Source organism: Equus asinus, chromosome 21, assembly GCF_041296235.1.
Source record: "Equus asinus isolate D_3611 breed Donkey chromosome 21, EquAss-T2T_v2, whole genome shotgun sequence".
NCBI classification, from domain to species: domain Eukaryota; kingdom Metazoa; phylum Chordata; class Mammalia; order Perissodactyla; family Equidae; genus Equus; species Equus asinus.
Genome location: NC_091810.1, coordinates 27,846,413 through 27,869,805, shown reverse-complemented (window position 1 = coordinate 27,869,805; position 23,393 = coordinate 27,846,413). Strand labels below are relative to the sequence as shown.

At 36.5% G+C, this 23,393-nt stretch overlaps 1 protein-coding gene across 5 annotated transcripts in view; it reads right to left on the bottom strand.

Moving 5' to 3' along the window:
- The window catches only part of CNTN3 (contactin 3), a 314,732-nt gene that overhangs the window by 47,581 nt on the left and 243,758 nt on the right, over positions 1-23,393 (bottom strand). For all 5 annotated transcript variants that reach the window (XM_014851951.3, XM_014851952.3, XM_044754830.2 and 2 more), the window contains 2 exons: positions 15,505-15,632; positions 12,377-12,552 (listed from right to left, as the gene is read on the bottom strand). In XM_014851951.3, coding sequence (XP_014707437.2) covers positions 12,377-12,552; positions 15,505-15,632 — 304 coding nt within the window. The remainder of the gene's footprint in view (positions 1-12,376; positions 12,553-15,504; positions 15,633-23,393) is intronic.

Below are 23,393 nucleotides of genomic sequence, written 5' to 3'. Positions count from 1 at the left end.
GAACAACGAACAAGGGCAACAAATAGAAAACAAAAAATATGGGAGATATTAATCCAACTATAGCAGTAACCACCTTAATGTCAATGGCCTAATTACACCAATTAAAAGACAAAGATTGTCAGAGTGGATCAAAAACCAAGAACCAACTATACCTTGTCTATAAGAAATCCGCTTAAATATAGAGACACATATAGATTAAAAGTAAATAGATAGAGAAAAATATACCATGCTAACATTAATCAAAAGAAAGTGGGAGTAGGTATATTAATTTCAAACAGAGTGACTTTAAGGAAAGTTATCAAGGATAAAGAGGGGAATTACATGACAACAAAGGGGCAATACTCCAAGAAGACATAACAATCCTTAATGTATATATGCCTAACAACAAAGCATCAAAATACACGAAGGAAAATCTAATAGAACTGCAAAGAGAAATAAATGAATCCACTATTTTAGTTGGAGAATTTAACACCCGTCTATCAAAATGGACAGATCCAACAGGTAAAAATACAGTAAAGACATAGTTGAATTGAACAGCATTATTCATCAACTGGATATACATTACTTCATCCAAAAACAGTAATGTATATCTAGTTGATTAATAATTAATAATATAAAATCAATAATCTAAGCTTGTACCTTAGGAAACTAGAAAAAAAGAGCAAATTAAGTCAAAAGTAAGCAGATAAAAAGAAATAATAATAATAAGAGTAGAAATGAATGAAATTGAAAACAGAGAATCAATAGAGAAAATCAATGACACCAGAGTCTAGTTCTTTGAAAAGATCAATAAAATTGATCAGCCTGTAGTCAGGCTAATCAAGGAAAAAAGGAGAAAGAAAACACCAATTACTAATATCAGAAATGAAAAAAAGAAATCACTACAGATTTCACAGACATTAGAAGGATAATAAAGGAATACTATGAACAATTCTATGCCCACAAATTTGATAACCTACATGAAGTGGACAAAATCCCTGAAAGTCAAAAACACATACAAGAAGAAAAAAGACAAGCTGAATAGACCTATACTATCAAAGATATTAAATCAATAATTAATAACTCTGCCAAACAGAAAGCAACAGGCCCAGATAGGTTCACTGGTGAATTCCACAAACCATTTAAGGAAGAAATTATAACAATTCTCTGCACTCTCTCACAGAGAATAGAAGTTAAGGGAATATGTCCTAACTCATTCTTTGAGGCCAGCGTTATCCTAACAATTGAAACCAGACAAAGACATTATAAGAATAAAAACCCTACAGACCAGTATCTCTCATGAACATACATGCAAAAATCCACAACAAAGTATTAGCAAATCGAATTCAATAATGTATAAAAAATTATACAACACAAACATGTGGGATTTATCCCAGTTATGCAGGGATGGTTCAATATTTGAAAATAATTTAATGTAATCCATTATGTCAACAAGCTAAAAAAGAAAAATCACATTATCATATTAGTAGATGCAGAAAAGCATTTGACAAAAAACCCCCAACCTATTCATGATAAAAACTCTCAACAAACTAGGAATAGAGAAGAACTTCCTCAATTTGATTAAAAACATCTACAAAATACCTACAGCTGACATCATTCTTCATGATAAGAAACTTGAAGCTTTGTTGCTAAGATCAGGAACAAGGCAAGAATGTCCATTCTCACCACTGCTTTTCAATATTGTACTGGAAATTCTAGTAACGCAATAAGACAAGACAAGAAAATAAAGGGTATACAGATTGGGAAGAAAGCAATAAAATTGTCTTTTTTTCTCTGATAATATGATGATCTATGTAGAAAATCTGAAAGAATAAACTAAAAACCAAAATCCCTGGAACTAATAAGCAACTATAGTAAGGTAGCAGGATAAAAATTAGTGTACAAAAGTCAACTACTCTCCTATATACCAGCAATGAACAAGTGAAATTTGAAATTAAGAACACATTACTATTTACATTAGCATCCAAAAAATGGAAATACTTAGGTATAAATCTAACAAAACACATACAAGAACTATATGAGGAAAACTCTAAAACTCTGATGAAAGATATCAAAGAAGAATTAAAAAAATGGACAGACATTCCATGTTCATGGATAGGAGGATTCAACATTGTCAAGATGTCAGCTTTTCCCAACTTGCTGTATAGAGTCAATGCAATCCCAATTAAAATCCCAGCCAATCAGTTTGTGGATATTAAACTGAATCTAAAGTTTACATGGAGAGAAAAAAGACCTAGACTAGCCAACTCAAAATTAAAAACATCGGGGCCGGCTCCATGGCCGAATGGTTAAGTTAGCGTGCTCTGCTGTGGTGGCCCAGGATTTGGATCCTGGGCGCGAAAATGGCACTGCTCGTCAGGCCACGTTGAGGCAGCGTCCCACATCCCACAACTAGAAGGACGTGCAACTAAGATATACAACTGTGTACGGGGGGGTTTGGGGAGATAAAGCAGAAAAAAAAAGGATTGGCAACAGTTGTTAGCCCAGGTGCCAATCTTTGAAAAAAAAATTAAAAACATCTAGCTCCATGAAAAATAATGTCAAGAAAATAAGAACTCAAATCACAGGATAGGAGAAAATCTTATAGACACATCTGATAAAAGACAATCATCCAAAACATACAAAGAATTCTTAAAACTCAACAGTAAGAAAATAACCTGATTTAAAAATGAGCAAAATACCTGAACAGACACCTCATCAAAAAAATACACAGATGAAAAGTAAGCATATGAATATATATTCAATATCATATCCCATTAGGGAATTGCAAATTAAAATAATAATGAGATATTACCATACCTATTAGAAAGGCCAAAATCCAGAATACTGACAACACCAAGTATAAGGATGTGGATCATCAGGAATTCTCATTCATTGCTTGCGGGATTACAAAATGGTACAGCCACTTTGGAAGACAGTTTGGTGGTTTCTTACAAAACTAAACATACTCTTACCATATGATCCAGCAATCTTGCTCCTTGATATTTACCCAAAGGAACTGAAAACTTATGTCCACTCAAAAACCTGCACACAGATGTTTAGAGCAGCTTTATTCTTAACTGCCAAAACTTGGAAGTAACGAGGCTGTCCTTCAGTAGGTGAGGGGATAAACTGTATTCCACCCAGTCAATGGAATATTATTCAATGCCAAAAAGAAATAAGCTGTCAAGCCATTAAAAGACATTAAAGAAATGCAAATGTATATTACTAGGCGGAAGAAGCCAATCTGAAAAGGCTACCTACTATATAATTCCAACTATGGAACATTCTGGAAAAATATAAAACTACGGAGACAGTAAAAATCATTGGTTGCCAAGGGTTTGGAGGAGGGAGCAATGAATAGGTGGAGCACAGAGAATTTTTATGGCAGTGAAACTATTCTATATGATACTATAATGGTAGATACATGTCATTATACATTTGTCCGAACCCAAAGAAAGTACAATACCAAGAGTGAACTTTAACGTAAATTATGGGCTTTGGGTCATAATGATGTGTTAATGTAGGTTCACGGATTGTAACAAATGTATCACCATGATACGGGATGTTGATAGTGGGTAGACTGTGTCTGTGTGAGGACAGAGGCTATTGGGAACTCTGTACTTTGCACTCAATTTTGCTGTGAACCTAAAACTGCTCTAAAAAAATAACATTTATTAATTTAAAAAATAGGCCAGTCATAAAGGACTACCTATTGTATGATGCATTTATATGAAACGTCTAGAAGGGTAAATATATAGACAGAAAGTTGATTAGTGGTTGCCTAGTGCTGGTAGTGGGGAGGTGTGGGGGGGTTGGTTACAGTTAAGGTGCGTGAGGTCTCTTTTTAAAGTAATTAAAATATTCTAAAATTGATTTTGGGGATGGATGCACAACTCTGTGAATACACTAACCGCCATTCAATTGCAGACTTAAATGCTGGAATTGTATGATACGTGAATTATTTCTTAATACAGCTGTTAAAAATAACCTAAGCCAGCAAGAGTTAAAGATAATGCTATGATCAGCGGGCATCATTTTTCTTCTCAGTTTTATTTATTTGTTCATTTATTGGATTTATGAGAGTTATCCCTTTTTGTGACATGTCCCCTTTCAAGATGTATTCATGAACTTTAGCCCCATCCCCTTTTGCAAACCAAACCAAAATTATAAACTGCTAGCTCTTTCTCCCAATAAACATTAGCTTCAGCTTCTAGAGATGAGATTTTTTTTAAATCTTCAAATCACAGATGCAGGTAAGTTATCTGTTACGGATATTTACAAGTTGATGGTTCTGAAGGAATTATAAGCAATATCAAATGAAGTATTACTGACTCTCTTAGAACTCCTAGAGATTTTTAAAAGTATTGTAGATAACGGTGCTTGGATTTTTACATGCTGGTGTATACACGATCATATTGACAGGTACACAAACAAACACATTAATATTTCTTTGGTGGTAGTTTATGGTTTTCAATTGGCTAGTAGTAGAGGCGTTCCAATAGTGGAATCCCAGTATGTCCTAAGATCATCAACAAACAACTGATGCCTCTCCCGCCAGGAAAAAAGTCAACTCCTAAGAATTGGCGAGATGCAATTTTAGTGAAAGTTGTGGGGAATCAAGATGAAATTCACAGCAAAATCTCCCTGAAGTTTTCTTTAAATATCTGCATCTCCCCCACAGGTTCTCTCCCAGTGGCACTAGCCTCTCTAATATCCTCAAATTTTCTTCTGTAACCCTCTCTGAATGCTAGTTCTAAAATCTTCCCCGTATTCCTCTTCAAATTCCCACAGCTTATATATCCTATTCAACCCAAGGAAAGTTATGGAAATTCTTAGGAAAAGAAGAATATAGATTTTTTTTGACTGCATGAAAATGAAATCTTTTATTTTATGAATGACATAATAATAAACAAAGTTAAAAGAAAAGTGACATACTGAAAGAAATCTCCAGCAAATTAAACTAAGTTATAATTAGTAGCTTGAACACATAAGGACCTACTGCAAATCTGTAAAACAAAAGTTCTGATTCCAAGAGGAGAAATGAGCAAAAGAAATGAATTTGCAATTTATGGAAGAGGGAGCTTATATTGTGAGACAGGAAATGGCCAGTACATATTGTGAATTTGCATCTAAGTGAAGGATTTTCTGCTGTGATCTCAGGAGAACACAGTCTAATGGACACATGAAATAGATGATATGAAAATCTGATACATGCAAATGTCAGTTTCATTACTTTGTCTCTGGCAAAAATAAAATAGGTCTTATCTAGCTGATCATTGTCTTGAAACCAGTTTGTATTTTGTTTTTGTAACTTCTGAAAGTCATTCTCTATTGCCAGACTAAAAAAAAAAAAAAGTTTTTGAACATTCTTCCACATAGTGATCCAGGTAGCTGGGCTTTTGAGAATTTTTCTAGCTGGAAATAAAAAGGTAATTTTTTTCTCTCTCTTCTACAGAAGTAATCTTGTATTGCACAAGAGTCAGTATTAAGCCTGCAATTTCCCTGATTTGGAAGAATCAGTTCTAATTCTAAATCTTTCTTTGGTATCCAAATTACTAATAAGCAAATGGAGAGATTCTCAATCTCATTATTAATCTTAGAAATGAGAAGTTGGTGATAATGAGGTATCACTTCTCAACCATCTGTTTGGCAGAAAATTTTTTTAAAAATCAAGGGAAAAAAACATGTGTGTGGGGAAGGATTTGGGTCAACAGGCACCCGCATGTTCTGCTCATGGGAACATAAATTGCTGCAGCTTTCCTGGAAAACCATCTAGAAACAATGCTACCTCTAGTGCTGATAGTACTAAGAGTAATAATACTAAGAACAACAAGATCTAACAAGTGTTGTTCTAAGTACTGTATACATACCTCTAAATAAGCTCGTATTATCATCTCAGATGAGCAAACTGAGGCAAAGGAAGATAAAGATCGACAGTTCATAAGAGAATGAAATCGGTTTCAAAAGCCAGAATTCTGAGTTCAGATTATGTAATGATGAAACCATATGTTTATAATTCTAATTGGATCCAACAATTCCCTACCAGCAAACACCTTCAAAAAACTCTCTGGGAATTACTGACAAGGTGCCATTATTCTTCTTTCCAAATACTATTAACTACTCTTTTCCTTACCCGGTTTCTTACTCTAAACACTCTCAGAATTATTTAAACTGGAACCTGACTGTTAGTTATTTTTAAACCATGGAAAAATTTAAGAAAAATTACAAGCCTTACAATGCACGGCTGTTTTATTTCATCTAGAAGTCCTGACTTTTTATGATTCTTTCCCTTTCTCTATATATCTATATATCCACCCACCCATCCATTCATCTACCATAAGAAAGTATTGTAGTTTTCTTTATTTAGTCCTTGCATGCTTCTGCAAATTATTAACACGTATTTTACCTTTTGAGGGAGTTTTCTGTCCCATTATGCTTTCTTATTGTTATTGTTGATACATAAAAAAGCCATGACTTTTTGTAAATTTATTTTGTATCCAATTTTAGAGTTGATATTACTAGGTTTTGAGTACCTTGAATATCATTTTGTCCTCAAATAATGGTAATTTTATTTCCTGATTTCCAAAGTTAGACCATTTGTTCCTGTTCATATCTTATTGCTTTGGCTCAAAAATCTCCAAACATGGTTTTTTTCTTCTCCCCAAAATCCCCCAGTACATAGTTGTATATTGTAGTTGTGAGTGTCTCTGGTTGTGTCCAAACGTCCAAAAGTATAGTTGTCCCTCGGTATCCATGAGGGACTGGTTCCTGGAATGCCTGTGGATACCGAATCCGTGGATGCTCTAGTCCCTTATATAAAATGGTGTAGTATTTGCATATAACCTAGACACATCCTCCCATATACTTTAAATCATCTCCAGATTACTTATAATATCTAATACAATGTAAATTGTTGTTATACTGTAATGTTTAGGGAATGATGACAAGAAAAAGAGTCTGTGCATGTTCAGTACAGATGCAATCATCACAGACCTTTGGATCCATGGTTTGTTGACTCTGCAGATGCGGAACACACAGATATGGAGGGCCCACTCTAATGGTATTTGTGTGTATCCCTGCCTTGTTGCTGATTTAAATAAAATTATTCCTGGTATTTCCCTTTAAAGACATTTTTGGGATGGGGAGAAAGTATTTTACTGTTCCTATAATAGGTCATTAATTTTATTGAATGTCTTCTAAGTACCCATTGTGAACACTGTGGTCTATTTTATTAGATCTATTTATATGATACATGCACATTTGCTAGAATAGCCCCTAATAGTTTATGAAGGGCTTTTTTTAAATACAATGTTCAGTCTGGCTTGCTAAAATTTCATTTAGGTTTTCCTATCATATTCATGAAATTGATTTATATCTATTAATTATTTGCTATCTTGCCAGGTTTTGTTCTCAGGAATACGCTAGCCTTAAAAAATAAACTGAAAAGATTTTTAACTTTTCATGTTGTCAAATAGTTTGTATAATAGAATACTTAACTGTTTCTTGAAAACTTGAAAAAAATTTACCAGTAAAATAACCAACCCTGGAATCCTTTTTTTGGGGGGTGGGGGGAGGTTATTGATTTACATGTTTTCTTAATTATGGATCTAGTTAGGTTTTCTAATTCTTGTTAATTTTGATCATTTATATTTCCTCCCAAATTTTCCATTTAATTGGTTTCCATTTACTATATATGACTCGAACATGGAATGCTCTGTTTTTTAATATTTCTTTCTTATCTGTTATATTCTTTCTCACTTCTGATCTTAGTCTTTTTATCTTTATTATTCATTGATATTGTCTAGAGTTTAACTGTTGCTTTTTGACATTCCATTCATTCCATTTGTTCTTCCCATCTCCTTTCTATATACAGTCATACGTCATTTCACCACGGGGATGCGTTCTGAGAAATGCGTTGTTGGGTGATTTCATCCTTGTGCAAACATCCTAGAGTGTACTGACACAAACCTAGATGGCATAGCCTACTACACACCTAGGCTGTATGGTACTAACCTTATGGGACCACTGCCATATATGCAGTCCATTGTTGACTAAAATGTTATTAACACATCAGTGTAATAGTTTTGTTATTTTTCTTTCCTAAATTTTACACGGGTGTGAAAAGAATGAAAAAGAATGTGTATTTTCTATTTGTAGGGTAAATTTTTTATATATATCTGGTACTTCTATTACAATATACAGTCATGTGCTGCATAAGGATGTTTGGTCAACTATGGACTTCATATAAAACTGTAGCCCCATAAGAATAGTATCACATAGGCTAGGTGTATAGCAGGTCATACCATCTAGGTTTGTGTAAGTACACTCTATATTTGCACAATTGCAAAATTGCCTCACAACACATTTCTCAGAATGTATCCTTGTCGTTAAGTGACACATGACTATAGTATCAAAACTGTCTTTTTCTAATTTTTGGTAAATTGATCCATCAGTGGTTGAAAGAGAAGCTCTCAAAGACTACACGACAATTTTGTTTCTCATTCTCTTTGCTTTTGACTTGATATATTTTAATGGTACGTTATTTGGAGTATTATGATTTATGATTATTATACCTTCATAGCAGAGCAAAATTTTTCCAAAATAAATTTATCCTTTTTATTCTTAAGGTCTGCCTTGAATTGTTACTATTATTATTATTTTTTTTTTAAATGAACACTTGTCACTTTCTTTGTTTGTTACATTTGACTGGTAAATATTTGCATATCTTTTCATTCACATCCTTTTATTTATAGCCTTGTTTTTTGTTGTAACTGCTGTTTTTATGGCTTTTAGTTCAAATTATATGTTACTTGGTTTGACTTCTGCTAGTCTTCTTATAAATTTAAATCTTACGGAGTTTCTACCAGAGGTGGATTTGGACCACTCATCTTAACAAACATTGTACTGGATAAGCAGCCCTGAGATACCAATAACACTTTAAGTAGGAACTGAGCCTCTACATGCCTGGGTGAGCAAATGAGGAGTTAGGGAATTAAACTCAACTTCAACTGTTTTGTGCATTTCCCTTTTTCCAACAGGCATAGGAGAATCTGTTTTTTCACCCCCAGATGGCACTGTGGGAGGAATGGGCTTCAGGGAAGTGTGTTCCAGATGAATAATAGTAATTCCTCTGGTCTAACCCACAATTTATGAGCTCATTACTGGGTATATTCTCTTGATTCTTCCACGACAGCTGATGTTTTGAATTTGGACAAGATATAAAATTTATAAGACATTCCAAGTGGGAGATGTTTAAAAACTCAGAATATCACCACAAGTAGTGTTTGGAATAAGTGCTTTGCCTCAGATTTGTATTTAAAATGCACATATAACCTTTTATATACTTTTATATTGTAAAAGAACTGTTATTTTCAGACTTTTAGTCATCATACCTAAATAATTCTATGAAACAAATCAAGTCAAAGGGACCATATTGTATTATTACACACAAAGGATTACTTTCAAAGATATTCTTTTCTACCTCCGAGAGCTCGGAAATACAGCAAGTCTCAGGCGCACAAGTAGCTGCTGTAACTAGAGTGAGATTGTGGCCCATGGGAGATAAATCATATTGAAGCCAGCCAGTTAAATGAATGGCAGATTGGTTGTCACTGCTAACCTTCTTATTGCTTCCAGTGACTTTTATCCACACACATTCTAATTCATCATAGATCCAATTCCACAAACTGCTTGTAAAGCTTACGGTGTGGCTCCATCCATTCTTCATTTCTCAAGTGCCTCTACCACGTCAAGTTTATCAAAGCATATTCATTTAAACATCCTTACAATACACAGTGAACTCTTGGTGTGTTTAGGTTCAAAAGTTTCTAGCTACAGTGAACCCCTATCATATAATATTAGGTCTAAGTCCAAAAGTTAGCTTATGAGGCAAGTCAGAATTATCCTTGGATATTCTTAAAATCATACTTAAATTGCCAGGCTCTAGATCCTTAGGTAACAGCCAATAATGTTCTTTTGTTTATCTTGGACTTTGGACTATTATCTCCTTATTCCTGTCAGTGGAATCTAAGGTATATTTAAAAGTAGAGAAAGAAAAATATTATACTGGGGTGAATGATGGAATCTGTCTTCCTTTTCTCTCTCTCTCTCTTTTTTTAGCTGAGTTCATGGAGTGGAATTCTGTTGGTTAAATATGAGTATGACAGAATGCTACCGGGTTGGCTCTGTAGCTGAGTGGTCAAGTTCAAAGGCTTGGCTTTGGCGGCCCAGGGGTTTCACCAGTTCGGACCCTGGGCATGGACATGGTACCACTCATCAAGCCATGCTGAGGCAGCATCCCACGTAACACAACCAGAAGGACCTACAACTAGAATATACAACTATGTACTGCGGGGCTTTGGGGAGAAGAAGAAAAAGAAAGAAAAGAAGATTGGCAACAGATGTTAGCTCAGGTGACAATCTTTAAAAAAAAAAAAGAGTGCTACCGTATACATATTGCTGGGCCTATGTCTCTTCTTATAACTACACATATGTGAAATAAAAAGTGTATACATGTGAGTACATACATTGTTACAACTATATGTACATACCCACAACTATATACAAAGATATCTACCCACAGGAAAAAGCAGAGAGAATAGTGTTCCAGGAAGATAGACCAGTGTGTGCAAAATCTCGCAGTGGGAAGGAACATGGCAAATACTAAAAACTGATGTGCAAATAGACCAGAAAATGAGAAACAGAAAGTTAAGTGGCTCAATCACGGGCATCATATAGTAAGCAACAGAATCTAGAAATCATATGTATCTGAACACAAATCCCCTCTTTTCTAATCACACCACACCATACCTAAAACTGAGATTGGCTTGGCAAACAGTGGACTTAAGTGGAATTCTTTTACTGCTGATTTATTCATATGACTTTGATTTGTCCTATGGGCACAGACTGAAGCTTGTCTTGGGATTCACACTTCTCCTTTGTGATATGCCAATTTGCTTCAGACGCTTGGTTTAATATGCTTTTCTGAATATATAACTCTGTGCAGAAACCTGTGACCAGTGTCACCACACTCCTCTGGCATGATGTTCAAGTGTACACAATAGATCTGATTTAAGTTGTTGGCGATTTTTGAGCTTACAGATTTTTCCCAAAAGGTGTGTGCGTGTTTTTTAAATAACAAATGAGTATTCAATACCCAGTATTGTCCCAATGACAATCGGCTGAATCAGTTGAAAGCTACGAGTGGGATTTTCCATTTTCTAAACTAACCCTCCCCTTTTAAAAACATGGCTCTTACTATCCACCTTTCTAGGCAACTTTCCCATTTTCCAGCCTCCTTCCTCACATTTTTCTGCTTTTGAACACAGTTGCTACACCTATGAACATACTGGGATAAAATACAAGTAGACTTTATAGGTATTAATGGGAATGCTGCCATGAATACACAATCAGAGGACAGGAGTTGTTATATGATTCCCTTCTCATGCAACAGAAAAGCAATTTACTTAATTGCCTGTGCTTAGGGTAATGTCGTCTTGTATGGCTTACTATTTTATACCGATGGGAGAATATTAAGTTACTAATGGCACAAGTCAATAAAAAAATTGATAGGCCATGAACTTGCATGTTAGAAGAAGAGAATTGGGAAGTGATAGGATTAACTTATGAATTTCATGTTTTACATATGTGACTCTTAGAGAGATGACTTTATACCTTCTGTAGAACCTATCAGTAAAGCAGTTACATTATACCTCACACATTCTTAACTCCAAGCCCCTCTTACAGAAAGCAGCAATCTAACTCAGTCTTAGTGAATGTTTCTTTGAGGATGTCCAACGCATATTAAAATCAAACTACTTTGTGTTTTTAGTCTTTCAACATACATTTCTTTAGCATTAGCTAAGAGGAAGGGCATTATATTGGATAAATATTATCAACAATTTAGAGTCCAGCAAATAAATCACAAACACAATTATCTACATTAAGCAGCAAAGGTAACTAATGTTTCAAATCAAATTCTTTATCTAAGAATTAAAGTTGGGACCAGAGCTGGGTTAGAGAAGAAGCCTTTTCCAGAAGGAGTAAGGGGCTTTATGAAGGTAACCTAACTCTTTTCACTTTTCCCTTGTCTTTTCTCCAAGGAAAATTTTCCCTTCTATGGGATATGAATGACAAAATTATCACAAATAACATTTAAAATTAATACAACAAATATCAATTTTAATTAAAATGAAAAGTTATAGGTTAAATTAAATGTGCTCACTTTCTGGTAATTACAAAAATAAAATCGGATCACAATAGAATAGAGAACCCAGATTCATTCATATAAGAAAGATTTGTCAAGCATAACCTATGTGCCAGATGTTAATCTTTAGGGACAGTGTGTCAGAGCCTCACATAATACAAAAAGCACGAGGAAAATGTCACAACTTACCCCACCGACTTTCTCAAAGTGAGATCCATCTTTCTTAAAATCTGTGAGGGCCCCATTGAAATACCACGTAAACATGATGTCTAACAGGGGGTCATGTTGCACCTGGCAGGGCAAAATGACACTTTCTCCAACCGAGACATCCATGTTGGAAGGTGCCAAAGTGATTCTCGTTGGTTCTATTTGAGAAATAATAAAGTTTTAAATAAAACTTTAGCATATTTACTTTGTTGAAAGCAATTTTCCCAGCCAGATTGTTAATCTAACTTATAATGTGTATGTCTGTGTGCGTGTACATGTATATATGTATACACCTATATTTAAATAATTAAAAGTCTTTAAGATTAAAGCAGACATTTCGATGCAGACCTATCAGGTATTTCATTAGATCTATAAATTCTTGTTAAAAGAATCAAGATATCTGAATTTATAGGATATATACGTTTAAAAAATTGAAGTCGCCTGTAAATAAGAGTTATACTACTACTACAAAATCAATTTCCACTTAGTTTTATTGCTTCATGAAATATAGGAGTAGAAATAGAAACCACTGTATTTTCACTAACTTTGAATGACTGGAAAGTACATTGCTACCAAAATTTAGCTAGACAAAAACATTTGAAACACAAATGTTTAGAATACGTACAATGAGAGGGATACTCAGTTAAAATGTTAATTAATGTCTGTTTTTTCCCCAACGTAAATGTCCACATGTACATTGCTTTTTTTTTTCTAAAGATTTTATTTGTTTCCTTTTTCTCCCCAAAGCCCCCCCAGTACATAGTTGTATATTCTTCATTGTGGGTCCTTCTAGTTGTGGCATGTGGGATGCTGCCTCAGCGTGGTTTGATGAGCAGTGACATGTCCACGCCCAGGATTCGAACCAACGAAACACCGGGCCGCCTGCAGCGGAGCGCGCGAACTTAACCACTCGGCCATGGGGCCAGCCCCTCCACATGTACATTTCTTTCTCCCTGTCATCACCATAGTCCTATCTGTTGTGAATTAAACTTCTCTTGACCCCACTTTCCCACTGCTACTCCCCATTTCTTTGCTCCATGTTGCAGCAAAAGTCTTTAAAAGAGTCATTTATATATGTTGTCTATAATTCCTCTGCCAAATTCTCTCTTTAACCCATTGTAGTCAGGAACCCATCTGCTTTCATCAAGGTCCTCAGTAATCACTGTGAAATCCAATGGTACATTTTTGTATCCACTCTTACTTGCCCTGTTAGCAGCATCTGCTGCACTTGATCATTGTCTTCTCCTTGGTACACTTCCTTTGCTTGCTTTCTGGACACTGAACTCCTAGTTTTCTCCTACCATGCAGATCACTCCTTTTCTGAGCCTTTCATGGTCTCTCTTTTCCTAAATCTCTTCAGATTAGCCTGCCTCAACCTCAGTCCTTGGTTTTCCTATTCTCTGTCTTTACTCAGTTTCTTGAGAATTTTACCTAGTCTCTTCTTTACAAGTACATATCTACAGGTTACCAACTCCAAAATGTATATCTCCATCCTAGATCTCAGATCTCTCTTCCTAACTCCAGGTTTATACATCCAACTACCTACTGGCATACCTACTTAGATGTTGTAATAGACATTATTGTTCACCCTTATTTCTTTCAGGGCACAGAGCAGAACTAAATTCTTAATGCCTTTGAATTCATGCATAGCTAAATGTATGGCACTGACAGACAGAAGCCTGGAAGAACTAATGGACAATTTTCCATGTCTTCTTTCCTCTTCCACCATGATGGGCAATGTGCCAGATGGTGCAGGCAGTGGGACCCTTTTTTCTTGGATGAAGACTGCTTAGCTGACCCACCATGGACTTGCAGCATGAGCAAAAAGTAAACTGTTGCTATTTTAATCCACTGACATCTTGGATTTATTTGTTACTGCAGAATACTGTGATTTGCTTTACAGACAGAGAGCCTAATAAACATCTCATACTCAACATAGCCAAATTGAACTCCTGCTCTTCCTCCTCCTCAGACCTGTGTAATCTCAGCCTTTCCCATCTCAGTTGTTTTGACGGTCATTCTTTCTGCTGCTCCAAAGACCCTGTAGTCATCCTTGTCTCCTTTCTTTCTCTTGGACCTCACATTCAATTTGTCAGCAGCTCCTACTGACTCTACATGCAGGCTATATGCAGAAGCAGATCCCTTCCCATCAACTCCTCTGCTGCTACCCACATTTGGGTCATTATCGGCTCCTGCCTGGATTGCAGCAATGGTCTCCTGAGCCCTCTCCTGCTTCCAGCCTTGATTTCTCCACAGTCTGTTCTCAACAGAGAAGCTAGAGTAACCCTTTAAAAATATATTTCACATCACGTCATTTCATCATGTCAACTTTGCACCAACTTCCACTTCTCACTCTAACTGAAAGCTAAAATCCTAACAAGGTCTACAAAGCCCTCACATGACTGTCCCAAGGGATCTATTGGTTAACTGCCTTATCCAGGAAATCTTTGCCCAAATATCTCCTTCTCAGTGAGACCTTCTCTGACCCCTCTCTTTCATTCTCCGGCTTACCTCTCCCATACATGCCTCTGTATTTTCTCAATTTTTTTTCCTCTAATAATTTCCTTGCTTTTTATTCCTAGTGCTTATTTTCTTTTTACCTTTGGTAGAAGGTAAGCTTCATGAGGGCAGCATCTTTGTCAGTTTGTTTATTGATATAACCCAAGCACCTGACACATGGCAGGTACTCAATTTGTTTCTTGAATGAATAAAAGAACTATATCCACAACTCGAAGCGACTCTTATTGATGTCAAGGATTATTCCGTGGACTTAAACATCTCCAGAAAATATCAAATATATTGAAAAAGAAAAAGTATAGCCAAAATATCTGACATAACCCAAGAATATAAAATAAAAGATCATTGGCACACACTATTTGTAATTCTATTGCCCATGATGCAAGTGCAGTAGTTAACGTGTTCCCTGGTGCACAGTGTAATGTGTAAATAAATATTAAGAATTATTATCTTGATTTTCACTGGTTAAAATAACACAAGCTCTACATTCATAGTGCTCTGCAGATTGTGAAAAACACTTTTTTCTTTGATCTAAATAACATACCACACACAATGCATCCCTATGTAAAGGAATCTTTAAGAAATGCACCTACCTGTAACAACCAAGTATGTTGTGCCATTTGCTTTCCCAAACTGGTTTTCTGCTATGCAGGTGTAAGTTCCAACATCAGCTTTTGTTACATTGGCTATTTTGAGTCCTCCACCTTTTAAAAAAGAGATTCTAAAGGAAATACAAATTAGACAAATAAATGTATAATAGTCACTGTTTTCAAATAAATAGCAATGTTTTTACATAAGTATTGCCTTAAGCTAGTATTTTTAAGGCAAGATAAACCTGTGCTTAGCCTTTCTGGGAATAAGGAAAATTAAAAGAAAATTTATTCACACATATACAAGCAAAACAATGAGAAAAAATGCTCCACCAATTCAAGCTTTTCTTGATATTTTTACACAGTATTACTTATCAGTACACCTACTTTTGGGGATGTCTTTATCAAACAAGTGTGAAATGTTTAAAAAAAATATATGGTGTGGGGGGCCAGCCTGGTGGCGTAGGGGTTGAGTTCATGTGCTCTGCTTCGGCGGCCCAGGGTTTGGCCAGTTCAGATCCTGGGCGCAGACCTAGCACCACTCCTCAAGCCATGCTATGGCGGTATCCCACATAAAATAGAGGAAGATTGGCACAGATGTTAGCCCAGTGACAATCTTCCTCAAGCAAAAAGAGGAAGACTGGTAACAGACGTTAGCTCAGGGCCAATCTTCCTCACACACATATAAATATATATATATATATATATATATATATATATATATATGTGGTGTAGTAGATTACTCATGAGGTTAGCCTTATCAGTTCGGAGAAAATAAAAAGTAGACATGACACTATTTCCTTTAAATTTGAAACAGTATATAAGAAATAAGAAACTTGCTTGCCTTTCATTATGAACTTGGGAGAGTCACATTTACTCCAATATAAATCCAAATTTTGCAAAAGAACATTTGCATGGTCACCTGTGAGCTATTGCAAAGAATCTGGGTAATGCAAATGAACATTACATTAGAGTTTCTGAGAATAAGCTTAAAGCACTTGAAGCTTTTGCATGTAACTAAGGAAATATAAATGAGTCCCCTACGTGTGCTAGGCACTGTGAGAGCCTCTGGGATTACAGGGTGGGCAAGACAGAAATCCTCACCGTCATGGAAATAACAGTCTAGTGAAAGGCACAGACAAAATAATTAAATAAGTAAATATGATAAGTTCAGATTTTTGAGAAGTCCCCAGAAGGAGACTGACAGAGTGATACAATAGAGAGTAATTGATACAGGGAGTGTTTCCATAACAGGTTCTTAAGAAAAGCCTCTTAGAAAAGGTGTCATTTAAACTGAGAAAGAAGAATGAGAAAGGGTTAACCTGTCATTAGTCCAATACATGAATCTTTATTGCCATCCTGTCTACCCATAATTATTTTCCTTTTCTTTGAATTCCTAAAATCTTTACTATCCATAGTGTGCATTTAATGTTTAGAATGCTTTTATGTTTTGTGGTTCATATCTTTGATATGTAAGTGTTGCATCTATCCAAAGGGATGGTAAACTTTTTTTTTAAAGATTTTATTTTTCCTATTTTTCCCAAAAGCTCCCCGGTACACAGCTGTATATTTTTAGTTGTGGGTCCTTCTAGTTGTGGCATGTGGGATGTCCCTTCAACGTGGCCTGATAAGCGGTGCCATGTCCGTGCCCAGGATCCGAACTGGCAAAACCCTGGGCTGCCGAAGTGGAGCGTGTGAATTTAACCACTCAGCCACGGGGCCAGCCCCTAGGATGGTAAACTTCTTAAAGAGGTTTCTAACCCCAGTGTCAGTGTGTCACAATATATGTAAACCATGGACAATAAATGCCTCCGACTTTGGGGCCATACAGTAGACAGGAAAGATGCTGAGGACATTACACTAGAGTGGGAAATCTCAACTCAATCTCTAAATATTATCTTGTTTGTTGAAAGATTTTTAGGTGTGTGTCAAAAATGTGGTAACTAGTATAAGTTTATGTATCAAAAATATACAAGATATGGGTTTTATGTTGTGTATATGTGTGTGTCTATGTACATATTCCTTTAATAGCCTGTTACTCACTTTCACTTGTATACTGGTTACATTTCCTTGTCTTTTCCTTTTACTTTATAAACTTTTTAATATTTTTTAATATATATATATTTTTTCTTGTGAGGAAGATTTGCCTGGAGCTAACATCTGCTGCCAATCTTCCTCTTTTTTTCACTTGAGGAAGATTAGCCCTGAGCTGATTTCTGTGCCAATCTTCCTCTACTTTGTATGTGGGTTGCTGCCACAGTGTGGCTGCCAAGAGGTCTAGGTCTGTGCCTGGGATCCAAACCGGTGAACCTGGTCGCCAAAGCAGACCATGTGGAACTTTAACCACTAGACCACGGGCCAGCTCCCAGTTACAATTTCTTGATTGAGAAAGTCATGGTAGAACGAGAGCTAGCACAACACAGTGACCTGTTTGATCCTGCATAGAGTTATCCACGAATGTTTGTTGCTCATGTGATTTTTTTTTTTTTAAATGTGTCAAGTTATATTCAAAACCAAAGGGTTTGAGAATAGCCTAGAAAGCTAATCAGGGAACACATAGCATTGTATTTCAATTTAAGGAACTAAGTTGAAGGGTTAAAAATTCCAAGAATTTTCCTAGGAAGCTGTTAAAAAAGGTACTGTGTCTGATTACCCCATGGAACCCTGACCACTTTGTTGGGCATGATACGTAAGCTCAACACTTTTCTCGGAGAGATGATCGAAGAAAAATCTCTTAATGTCTTAGCTTATCAGAGGACAAAGATTTTCTCAAATAGTGTTCAATATTAATGAAAAGAGGAAACTCTGCAGAAAGGTACAAATCAATGAAAACTTAGGACATGGAGACTGTTTTGAGAAACATAGGTAAATTTAAGGAAATATAAATTTGATCATGTAATCCTGCTATAGCCCCTCCTGCCCAGCCCTCGCTTAGACTCCTCCTCCGGCATCACGTTGCCTGTAGGAGAAAGGCTATATCCTAAGCCCAAGCCACAATCTCTCATCAAGATCCCACCTCTCTCTGACTTCATAAGGGCTCTTGAATTCTACCTCAGTTGCCTTTCTCCAATCACAGAACTATTCCTGTACTTTCTTGTGCTTTTTCTTGTCTTGGGGCCTTTATAAAAATTGTTCCCGATGTCTCGTTAATGTGTATTCAAGCTTCAGATTTCAGTCACTTCCCTGATCCCACAGGTTTGGATTCAGTCTTCCTATAATTGATCATACATATTCTATGCTTTCTGAATAGCATTTGGGAACTGGCCAATTATTTATTTGCGTGCCTATTTGACTAATATTATTCTCCTATTGCCAACTGTAAACTCTCTGGAGGCAGGGATGGTATCTGGATTACTCACTGCTAAGTTCCTAGTGCCTTTAACAGTTCCCAGCACAGAGCTGATGCTCAAAAACAATACTTGTTGAATGAACAAATGACCGTATGCCTTTAGAGAGTCACTGTAGAAGAACTGGGACTGGTGAAGGCAGATTGCAAGGTGCTAAGGACTTTATGAATTATAAGGGAATAAATGCAGAAAGTGTGCAGACTATTATACGCACACATATATATATATTTATAGACATGTACGTCTATACATATACATATATATGGAACCATATATATACGGAACCAAGAAAGACGAGGCAATAGAAGGCTGGATGGAAAGAATTATCTTCCTAGGATAAGAGGATTGAGCATATACTTGTACCACTAAGGAAGAAGTCAACAGAGAAGGAGAGACTGAAGGTGAGGGGAGGAGAGAGGGAAAGAGGAAAAGAGAGGGAGAGAGAGACCTGGTAGAGAAAAGTCCCAGAGGAGGAAGGACAGAGTACAAATGAGGGCGTCCTCCCGACCCATTTTGATTGCTAAGCTCTTTTTCTAAAATTTTTCGGCCATGACTCCCAGAGAGACTGGTACTTGACCCACAGCATGGCTCAATAAATTTTATCTACCATTACCATTCATAAGAAAGTGAAGATCTGCTGGAGATTTTAATATGTGAAGAAAGCAAGCTGTATGACGATATCAGAAAATTTTGAAGACATTTAAATAGTGAGGCCAGCTCATCTGTCCTGAGGTAGAGGGAGAACTGGAATCTCCTGGAAGAAGTGGAAGCTCCTAGGAGAACTGGAAGCTCCTGGAAGCTGGGCAGTCTACCACTTCTGAGGTTAGCAAGCACTAAAACAAAGTAAAATGTCTCCTGTGGACTGAACAAATATTCAGCGTAAGCTTACTAGAGCTTCTGATTTGGGTATCACAGAACAGAGACAGGCAACTTCAGATCTCTGCCAATGCTATGAATTAGTGCCACGGCCAACTTTTCGGTACAAACACAGAACTGTTAGGAGTGTTGGAAGAACCAGACATCCTTTAGTGCGTAAGGTTTAAGAACTCTAAATGAGCAAAGCTATCCTTAGGACTACGTTGAGATGAGGAGCAGTTTCAAAGCCAAAGCTAACACCTCAGGAATCACACAAAGACTCCAAAACAAACAAATTGACGCTCAAAGAATGCAAACTCTGTACATCGTAAAATTTTGAGCTAATTGGATATTTTATTCCTAAATTGGTTCTTCCAGTAAGTTTTAAGAGGCCCTCAGGGCATTTCACACAACACAAAAATAAACAATATTCAGTAAATGGATGGAGTAATTGTTTCTCAACTGAAAACCTTCAATAACCCAAGCTTCCCTACAGAGATCCGAAGTGAAAATTTTATACCACTTTGCTACAAATGAAATTGCTTTCTGAGCTTTCTGGGAACACGTTTTGCTGCAAATGGGTAGAGCTGAAAGGGTAGATAATAATGAGTGACTCTAGTCTTGGCACAAAAGTTGAATGAAGACTTATGAGATTAACATTCAGAAATATGGTATTCCCCTTTGCTTTGAGAAAAGCGCAATTTCAATCACTGTGGCATTTTAACTCCTTGATCAGTTTTATAATATACCTTTATCTGTAGCCTTTTATTGGTCTTCCCTTTTGTAGTAAAAGAGGTTAATTATTTCACTTAACTTTGTGCAGTCTATGGTTAGTTTGGGATAAGTAAACTTTAATTGCTCTAAGCTGCTCTAATGGTCCATGCTGTAATTCAGTGATGGCACTGAATTTATGACTGTTAACAAACCCTGTTTGTTCCGAAAGTAGACTGTTGTCTAGGCAACACTGACCTGTACTTTATGCTGACATTTAAGCATCTATAATAATACAGTATGTTTTTAGAATGGGCAAACTGAGGAGTATTATGCATGCCAGGCAGGATTTCTGAAAATACTGTTTTTCCCCTGCCTATGTTCTGAATATTACGGTAATTTATGCAACTTGAATTTTAACAAACACGCTGCAACTCTACATTTTCTCAGGAAGCACATCTCAGTGGAGATGAGATCACATGAGATGGTAATGATTAAACTGCTGTATAGAAAATAACAAGGCTATTTTGGATTTCACTTTCTGAGTACATACTCTAAGAGATGGATGCTTACAATTAGCCTTAAGAGAAAAGTACTCACAATGCATATATTACAGGATAAATTATGACAGTTAAGAAAAGCAAATATAAATTGATGAAAATGCATGAGAAAATAAATGTCAGAGAAAAAGAGCATATAGTGTATGTTTTCATTTACAACTCCTCTCATCCCCATACACTTGGTGAAATAACTTCTCCCTGTTGAGTTCACTGATAACCTACAAACAGAATTTAGGAAAATAACATTAGAATTCTCATTCTTTTAGCTATACCATTTGGGGCTTTCATCTTATAAATCCAACAGCGTTAGTTTAGTGCTTTATCGGTTAGAAAATCTCCAAGGAAGAGAGGCAGAGCCAAGAAAATTCAGCAGTTAATTATCCTATCTGAGTAAACACAAGGCTAATAACATGCAGCTTTGTTACTTCATTGGCCGTACACATTACATGGAACAGGCACCGGAGCTCCTAGAGAAACAGAGCACGACTCCACTCTACAGCCAAGAGAAACGCACTTTTTTCATCTCAATTAACATTTTTTCATATTCATAAGAAGAGAATCAACAATAAAGGAACATTTTCATTACTTTTACAAAAGCTTCCCCAATGCTTATCTATCATAACAAATATATTTGGAGCTAAATTGATCGTTACGACAGTGACTCAGTAGGTTTTCCGTCTAAAATGGACCCAAATCTATAGAACAAAAGGCCCCAAAAGGAAATTTCTAGTTTGAATGATTATATAAAACTATTCATCTAAGTAATCATGAGGCCCAGGCAGTAATCCATTTGAAACATTTAAATCCTTATAGAATAGAGTATCTGCAAAAACAATAAACACTCAGATGTCTGAGATAGTAAAACAAACAAACATGACAAACAATTTCGCTCAAGAAGTCAAAGCAAACCTCGAATGGAATACTTATTAAGGTTCCAAGGGGCCCCATACTTGACACTATTCTTCTCCACCTGAGAGAGAGATTCATGAGCCAAATCAGTGAAAATCAGAATGTCAGCTTTATTACTTACCTTAGAGATAAAGCTGTTGCAAAACTGCTGAGGTGAGCAACAATGGTTTTCTGACACTTCATCCCAGAGTTAGACAGACCTAAGCTCCCTAGCACAGGTGGACCACCACAGGAGCTCCCTGTACGGGCCAACTCCCTTACTGCATGGTACAGAGAACAGCAGAATATATTCATTCTCTATAGGCAGGCAGACACCAAAGAGAAAGAAGGCAGAGGGCTGAGCTACGACGTCAAGGTCTCCTACTCAAAATCAGGAGTCACGTACTTTCTCCGTGGAAGGGGTGAAGAGAGGCCCAAGTGTTACTCCAATGGGTGGCCTTCATCTTAGAGACTGGCAGCCCTGGAATGGACCTCACCTCCAACAGCAATGCTAAAGTACAAGATACTTACGTTGCATGCACAAGAGAAATTTCACCAACAAGGGATGTAGAAGGTGCTGGATATCTTTTGGCTGCTCAGGATCAATTCTCCTTTCTTTGGTAAACAACACTGAACTTCCTTTGGGGAATTCTCTTCCCCTATTGTATGCAGTCTTGGTAGAGCTGTAAATCAGCGTCCCCTGTGTGATCCTAGCTGAGGGGTAGATATGTGACACACTGGTAGTGTTTCTCAAACTTTACTGTGCACCAATCACCTGGAGGACTCCTTAATATGCCCAGTGCTGAGCTCACCACTAGATTAGGTCTGGGCTGGGGCCCAAAGATTTGCATTTCTAACAAGTTCTCAGGATTCTGGTGATGCTAATGTGGGGACCACACCTTGAGAAACAGTATTCTAAGCTATGTCCTTTGGACACTCCCTCCTCAAACTTTGATTTGTGACACAAAGAGAAAAATAATGGTTAGTTCATTCATTCCAGCACTTGCTGTGATAAGATGGTGCAACCCCTGCTGCCAGGATTCCGGGAGCCATCCACTTTCCTGTCCATTTCTAAGTCAGTTTCTGCAACTTACCTAATAATTCTGTGTAATATCCTTGAATTACTTCTCAGCTAACAGAAACTTCTAGAGTTCCTAAATCCCTAAAGGATACAAGTTATCAAAAGTTGGTGCCATGCACATAGTAGTTTTTCAACAAATATTTGTTGTCACAACCAGTATGAAGAGTTCAGAGACAATATTCGATATAGAGAGTATAAGGTTTTATCACATCTCAAGAGTATAATGTTTTATCATGTATCAAGACTGGCCCAAAATACATCAGCCCTGATGTTGAGTTCTTACAAGAGAGAATGGTTTTGGAATTGGTAGATTCCAATTCCAAGGTCATCTCTTTTATAGATAGCCATCAATATTTAAGTGGCTCATTTACAATATTATGCAGTATTCCTAACCTTTCTGGGACACAAAGTTCTTTGCTTATTTGAAAAGTCTGAGGATCCTCTCTACAG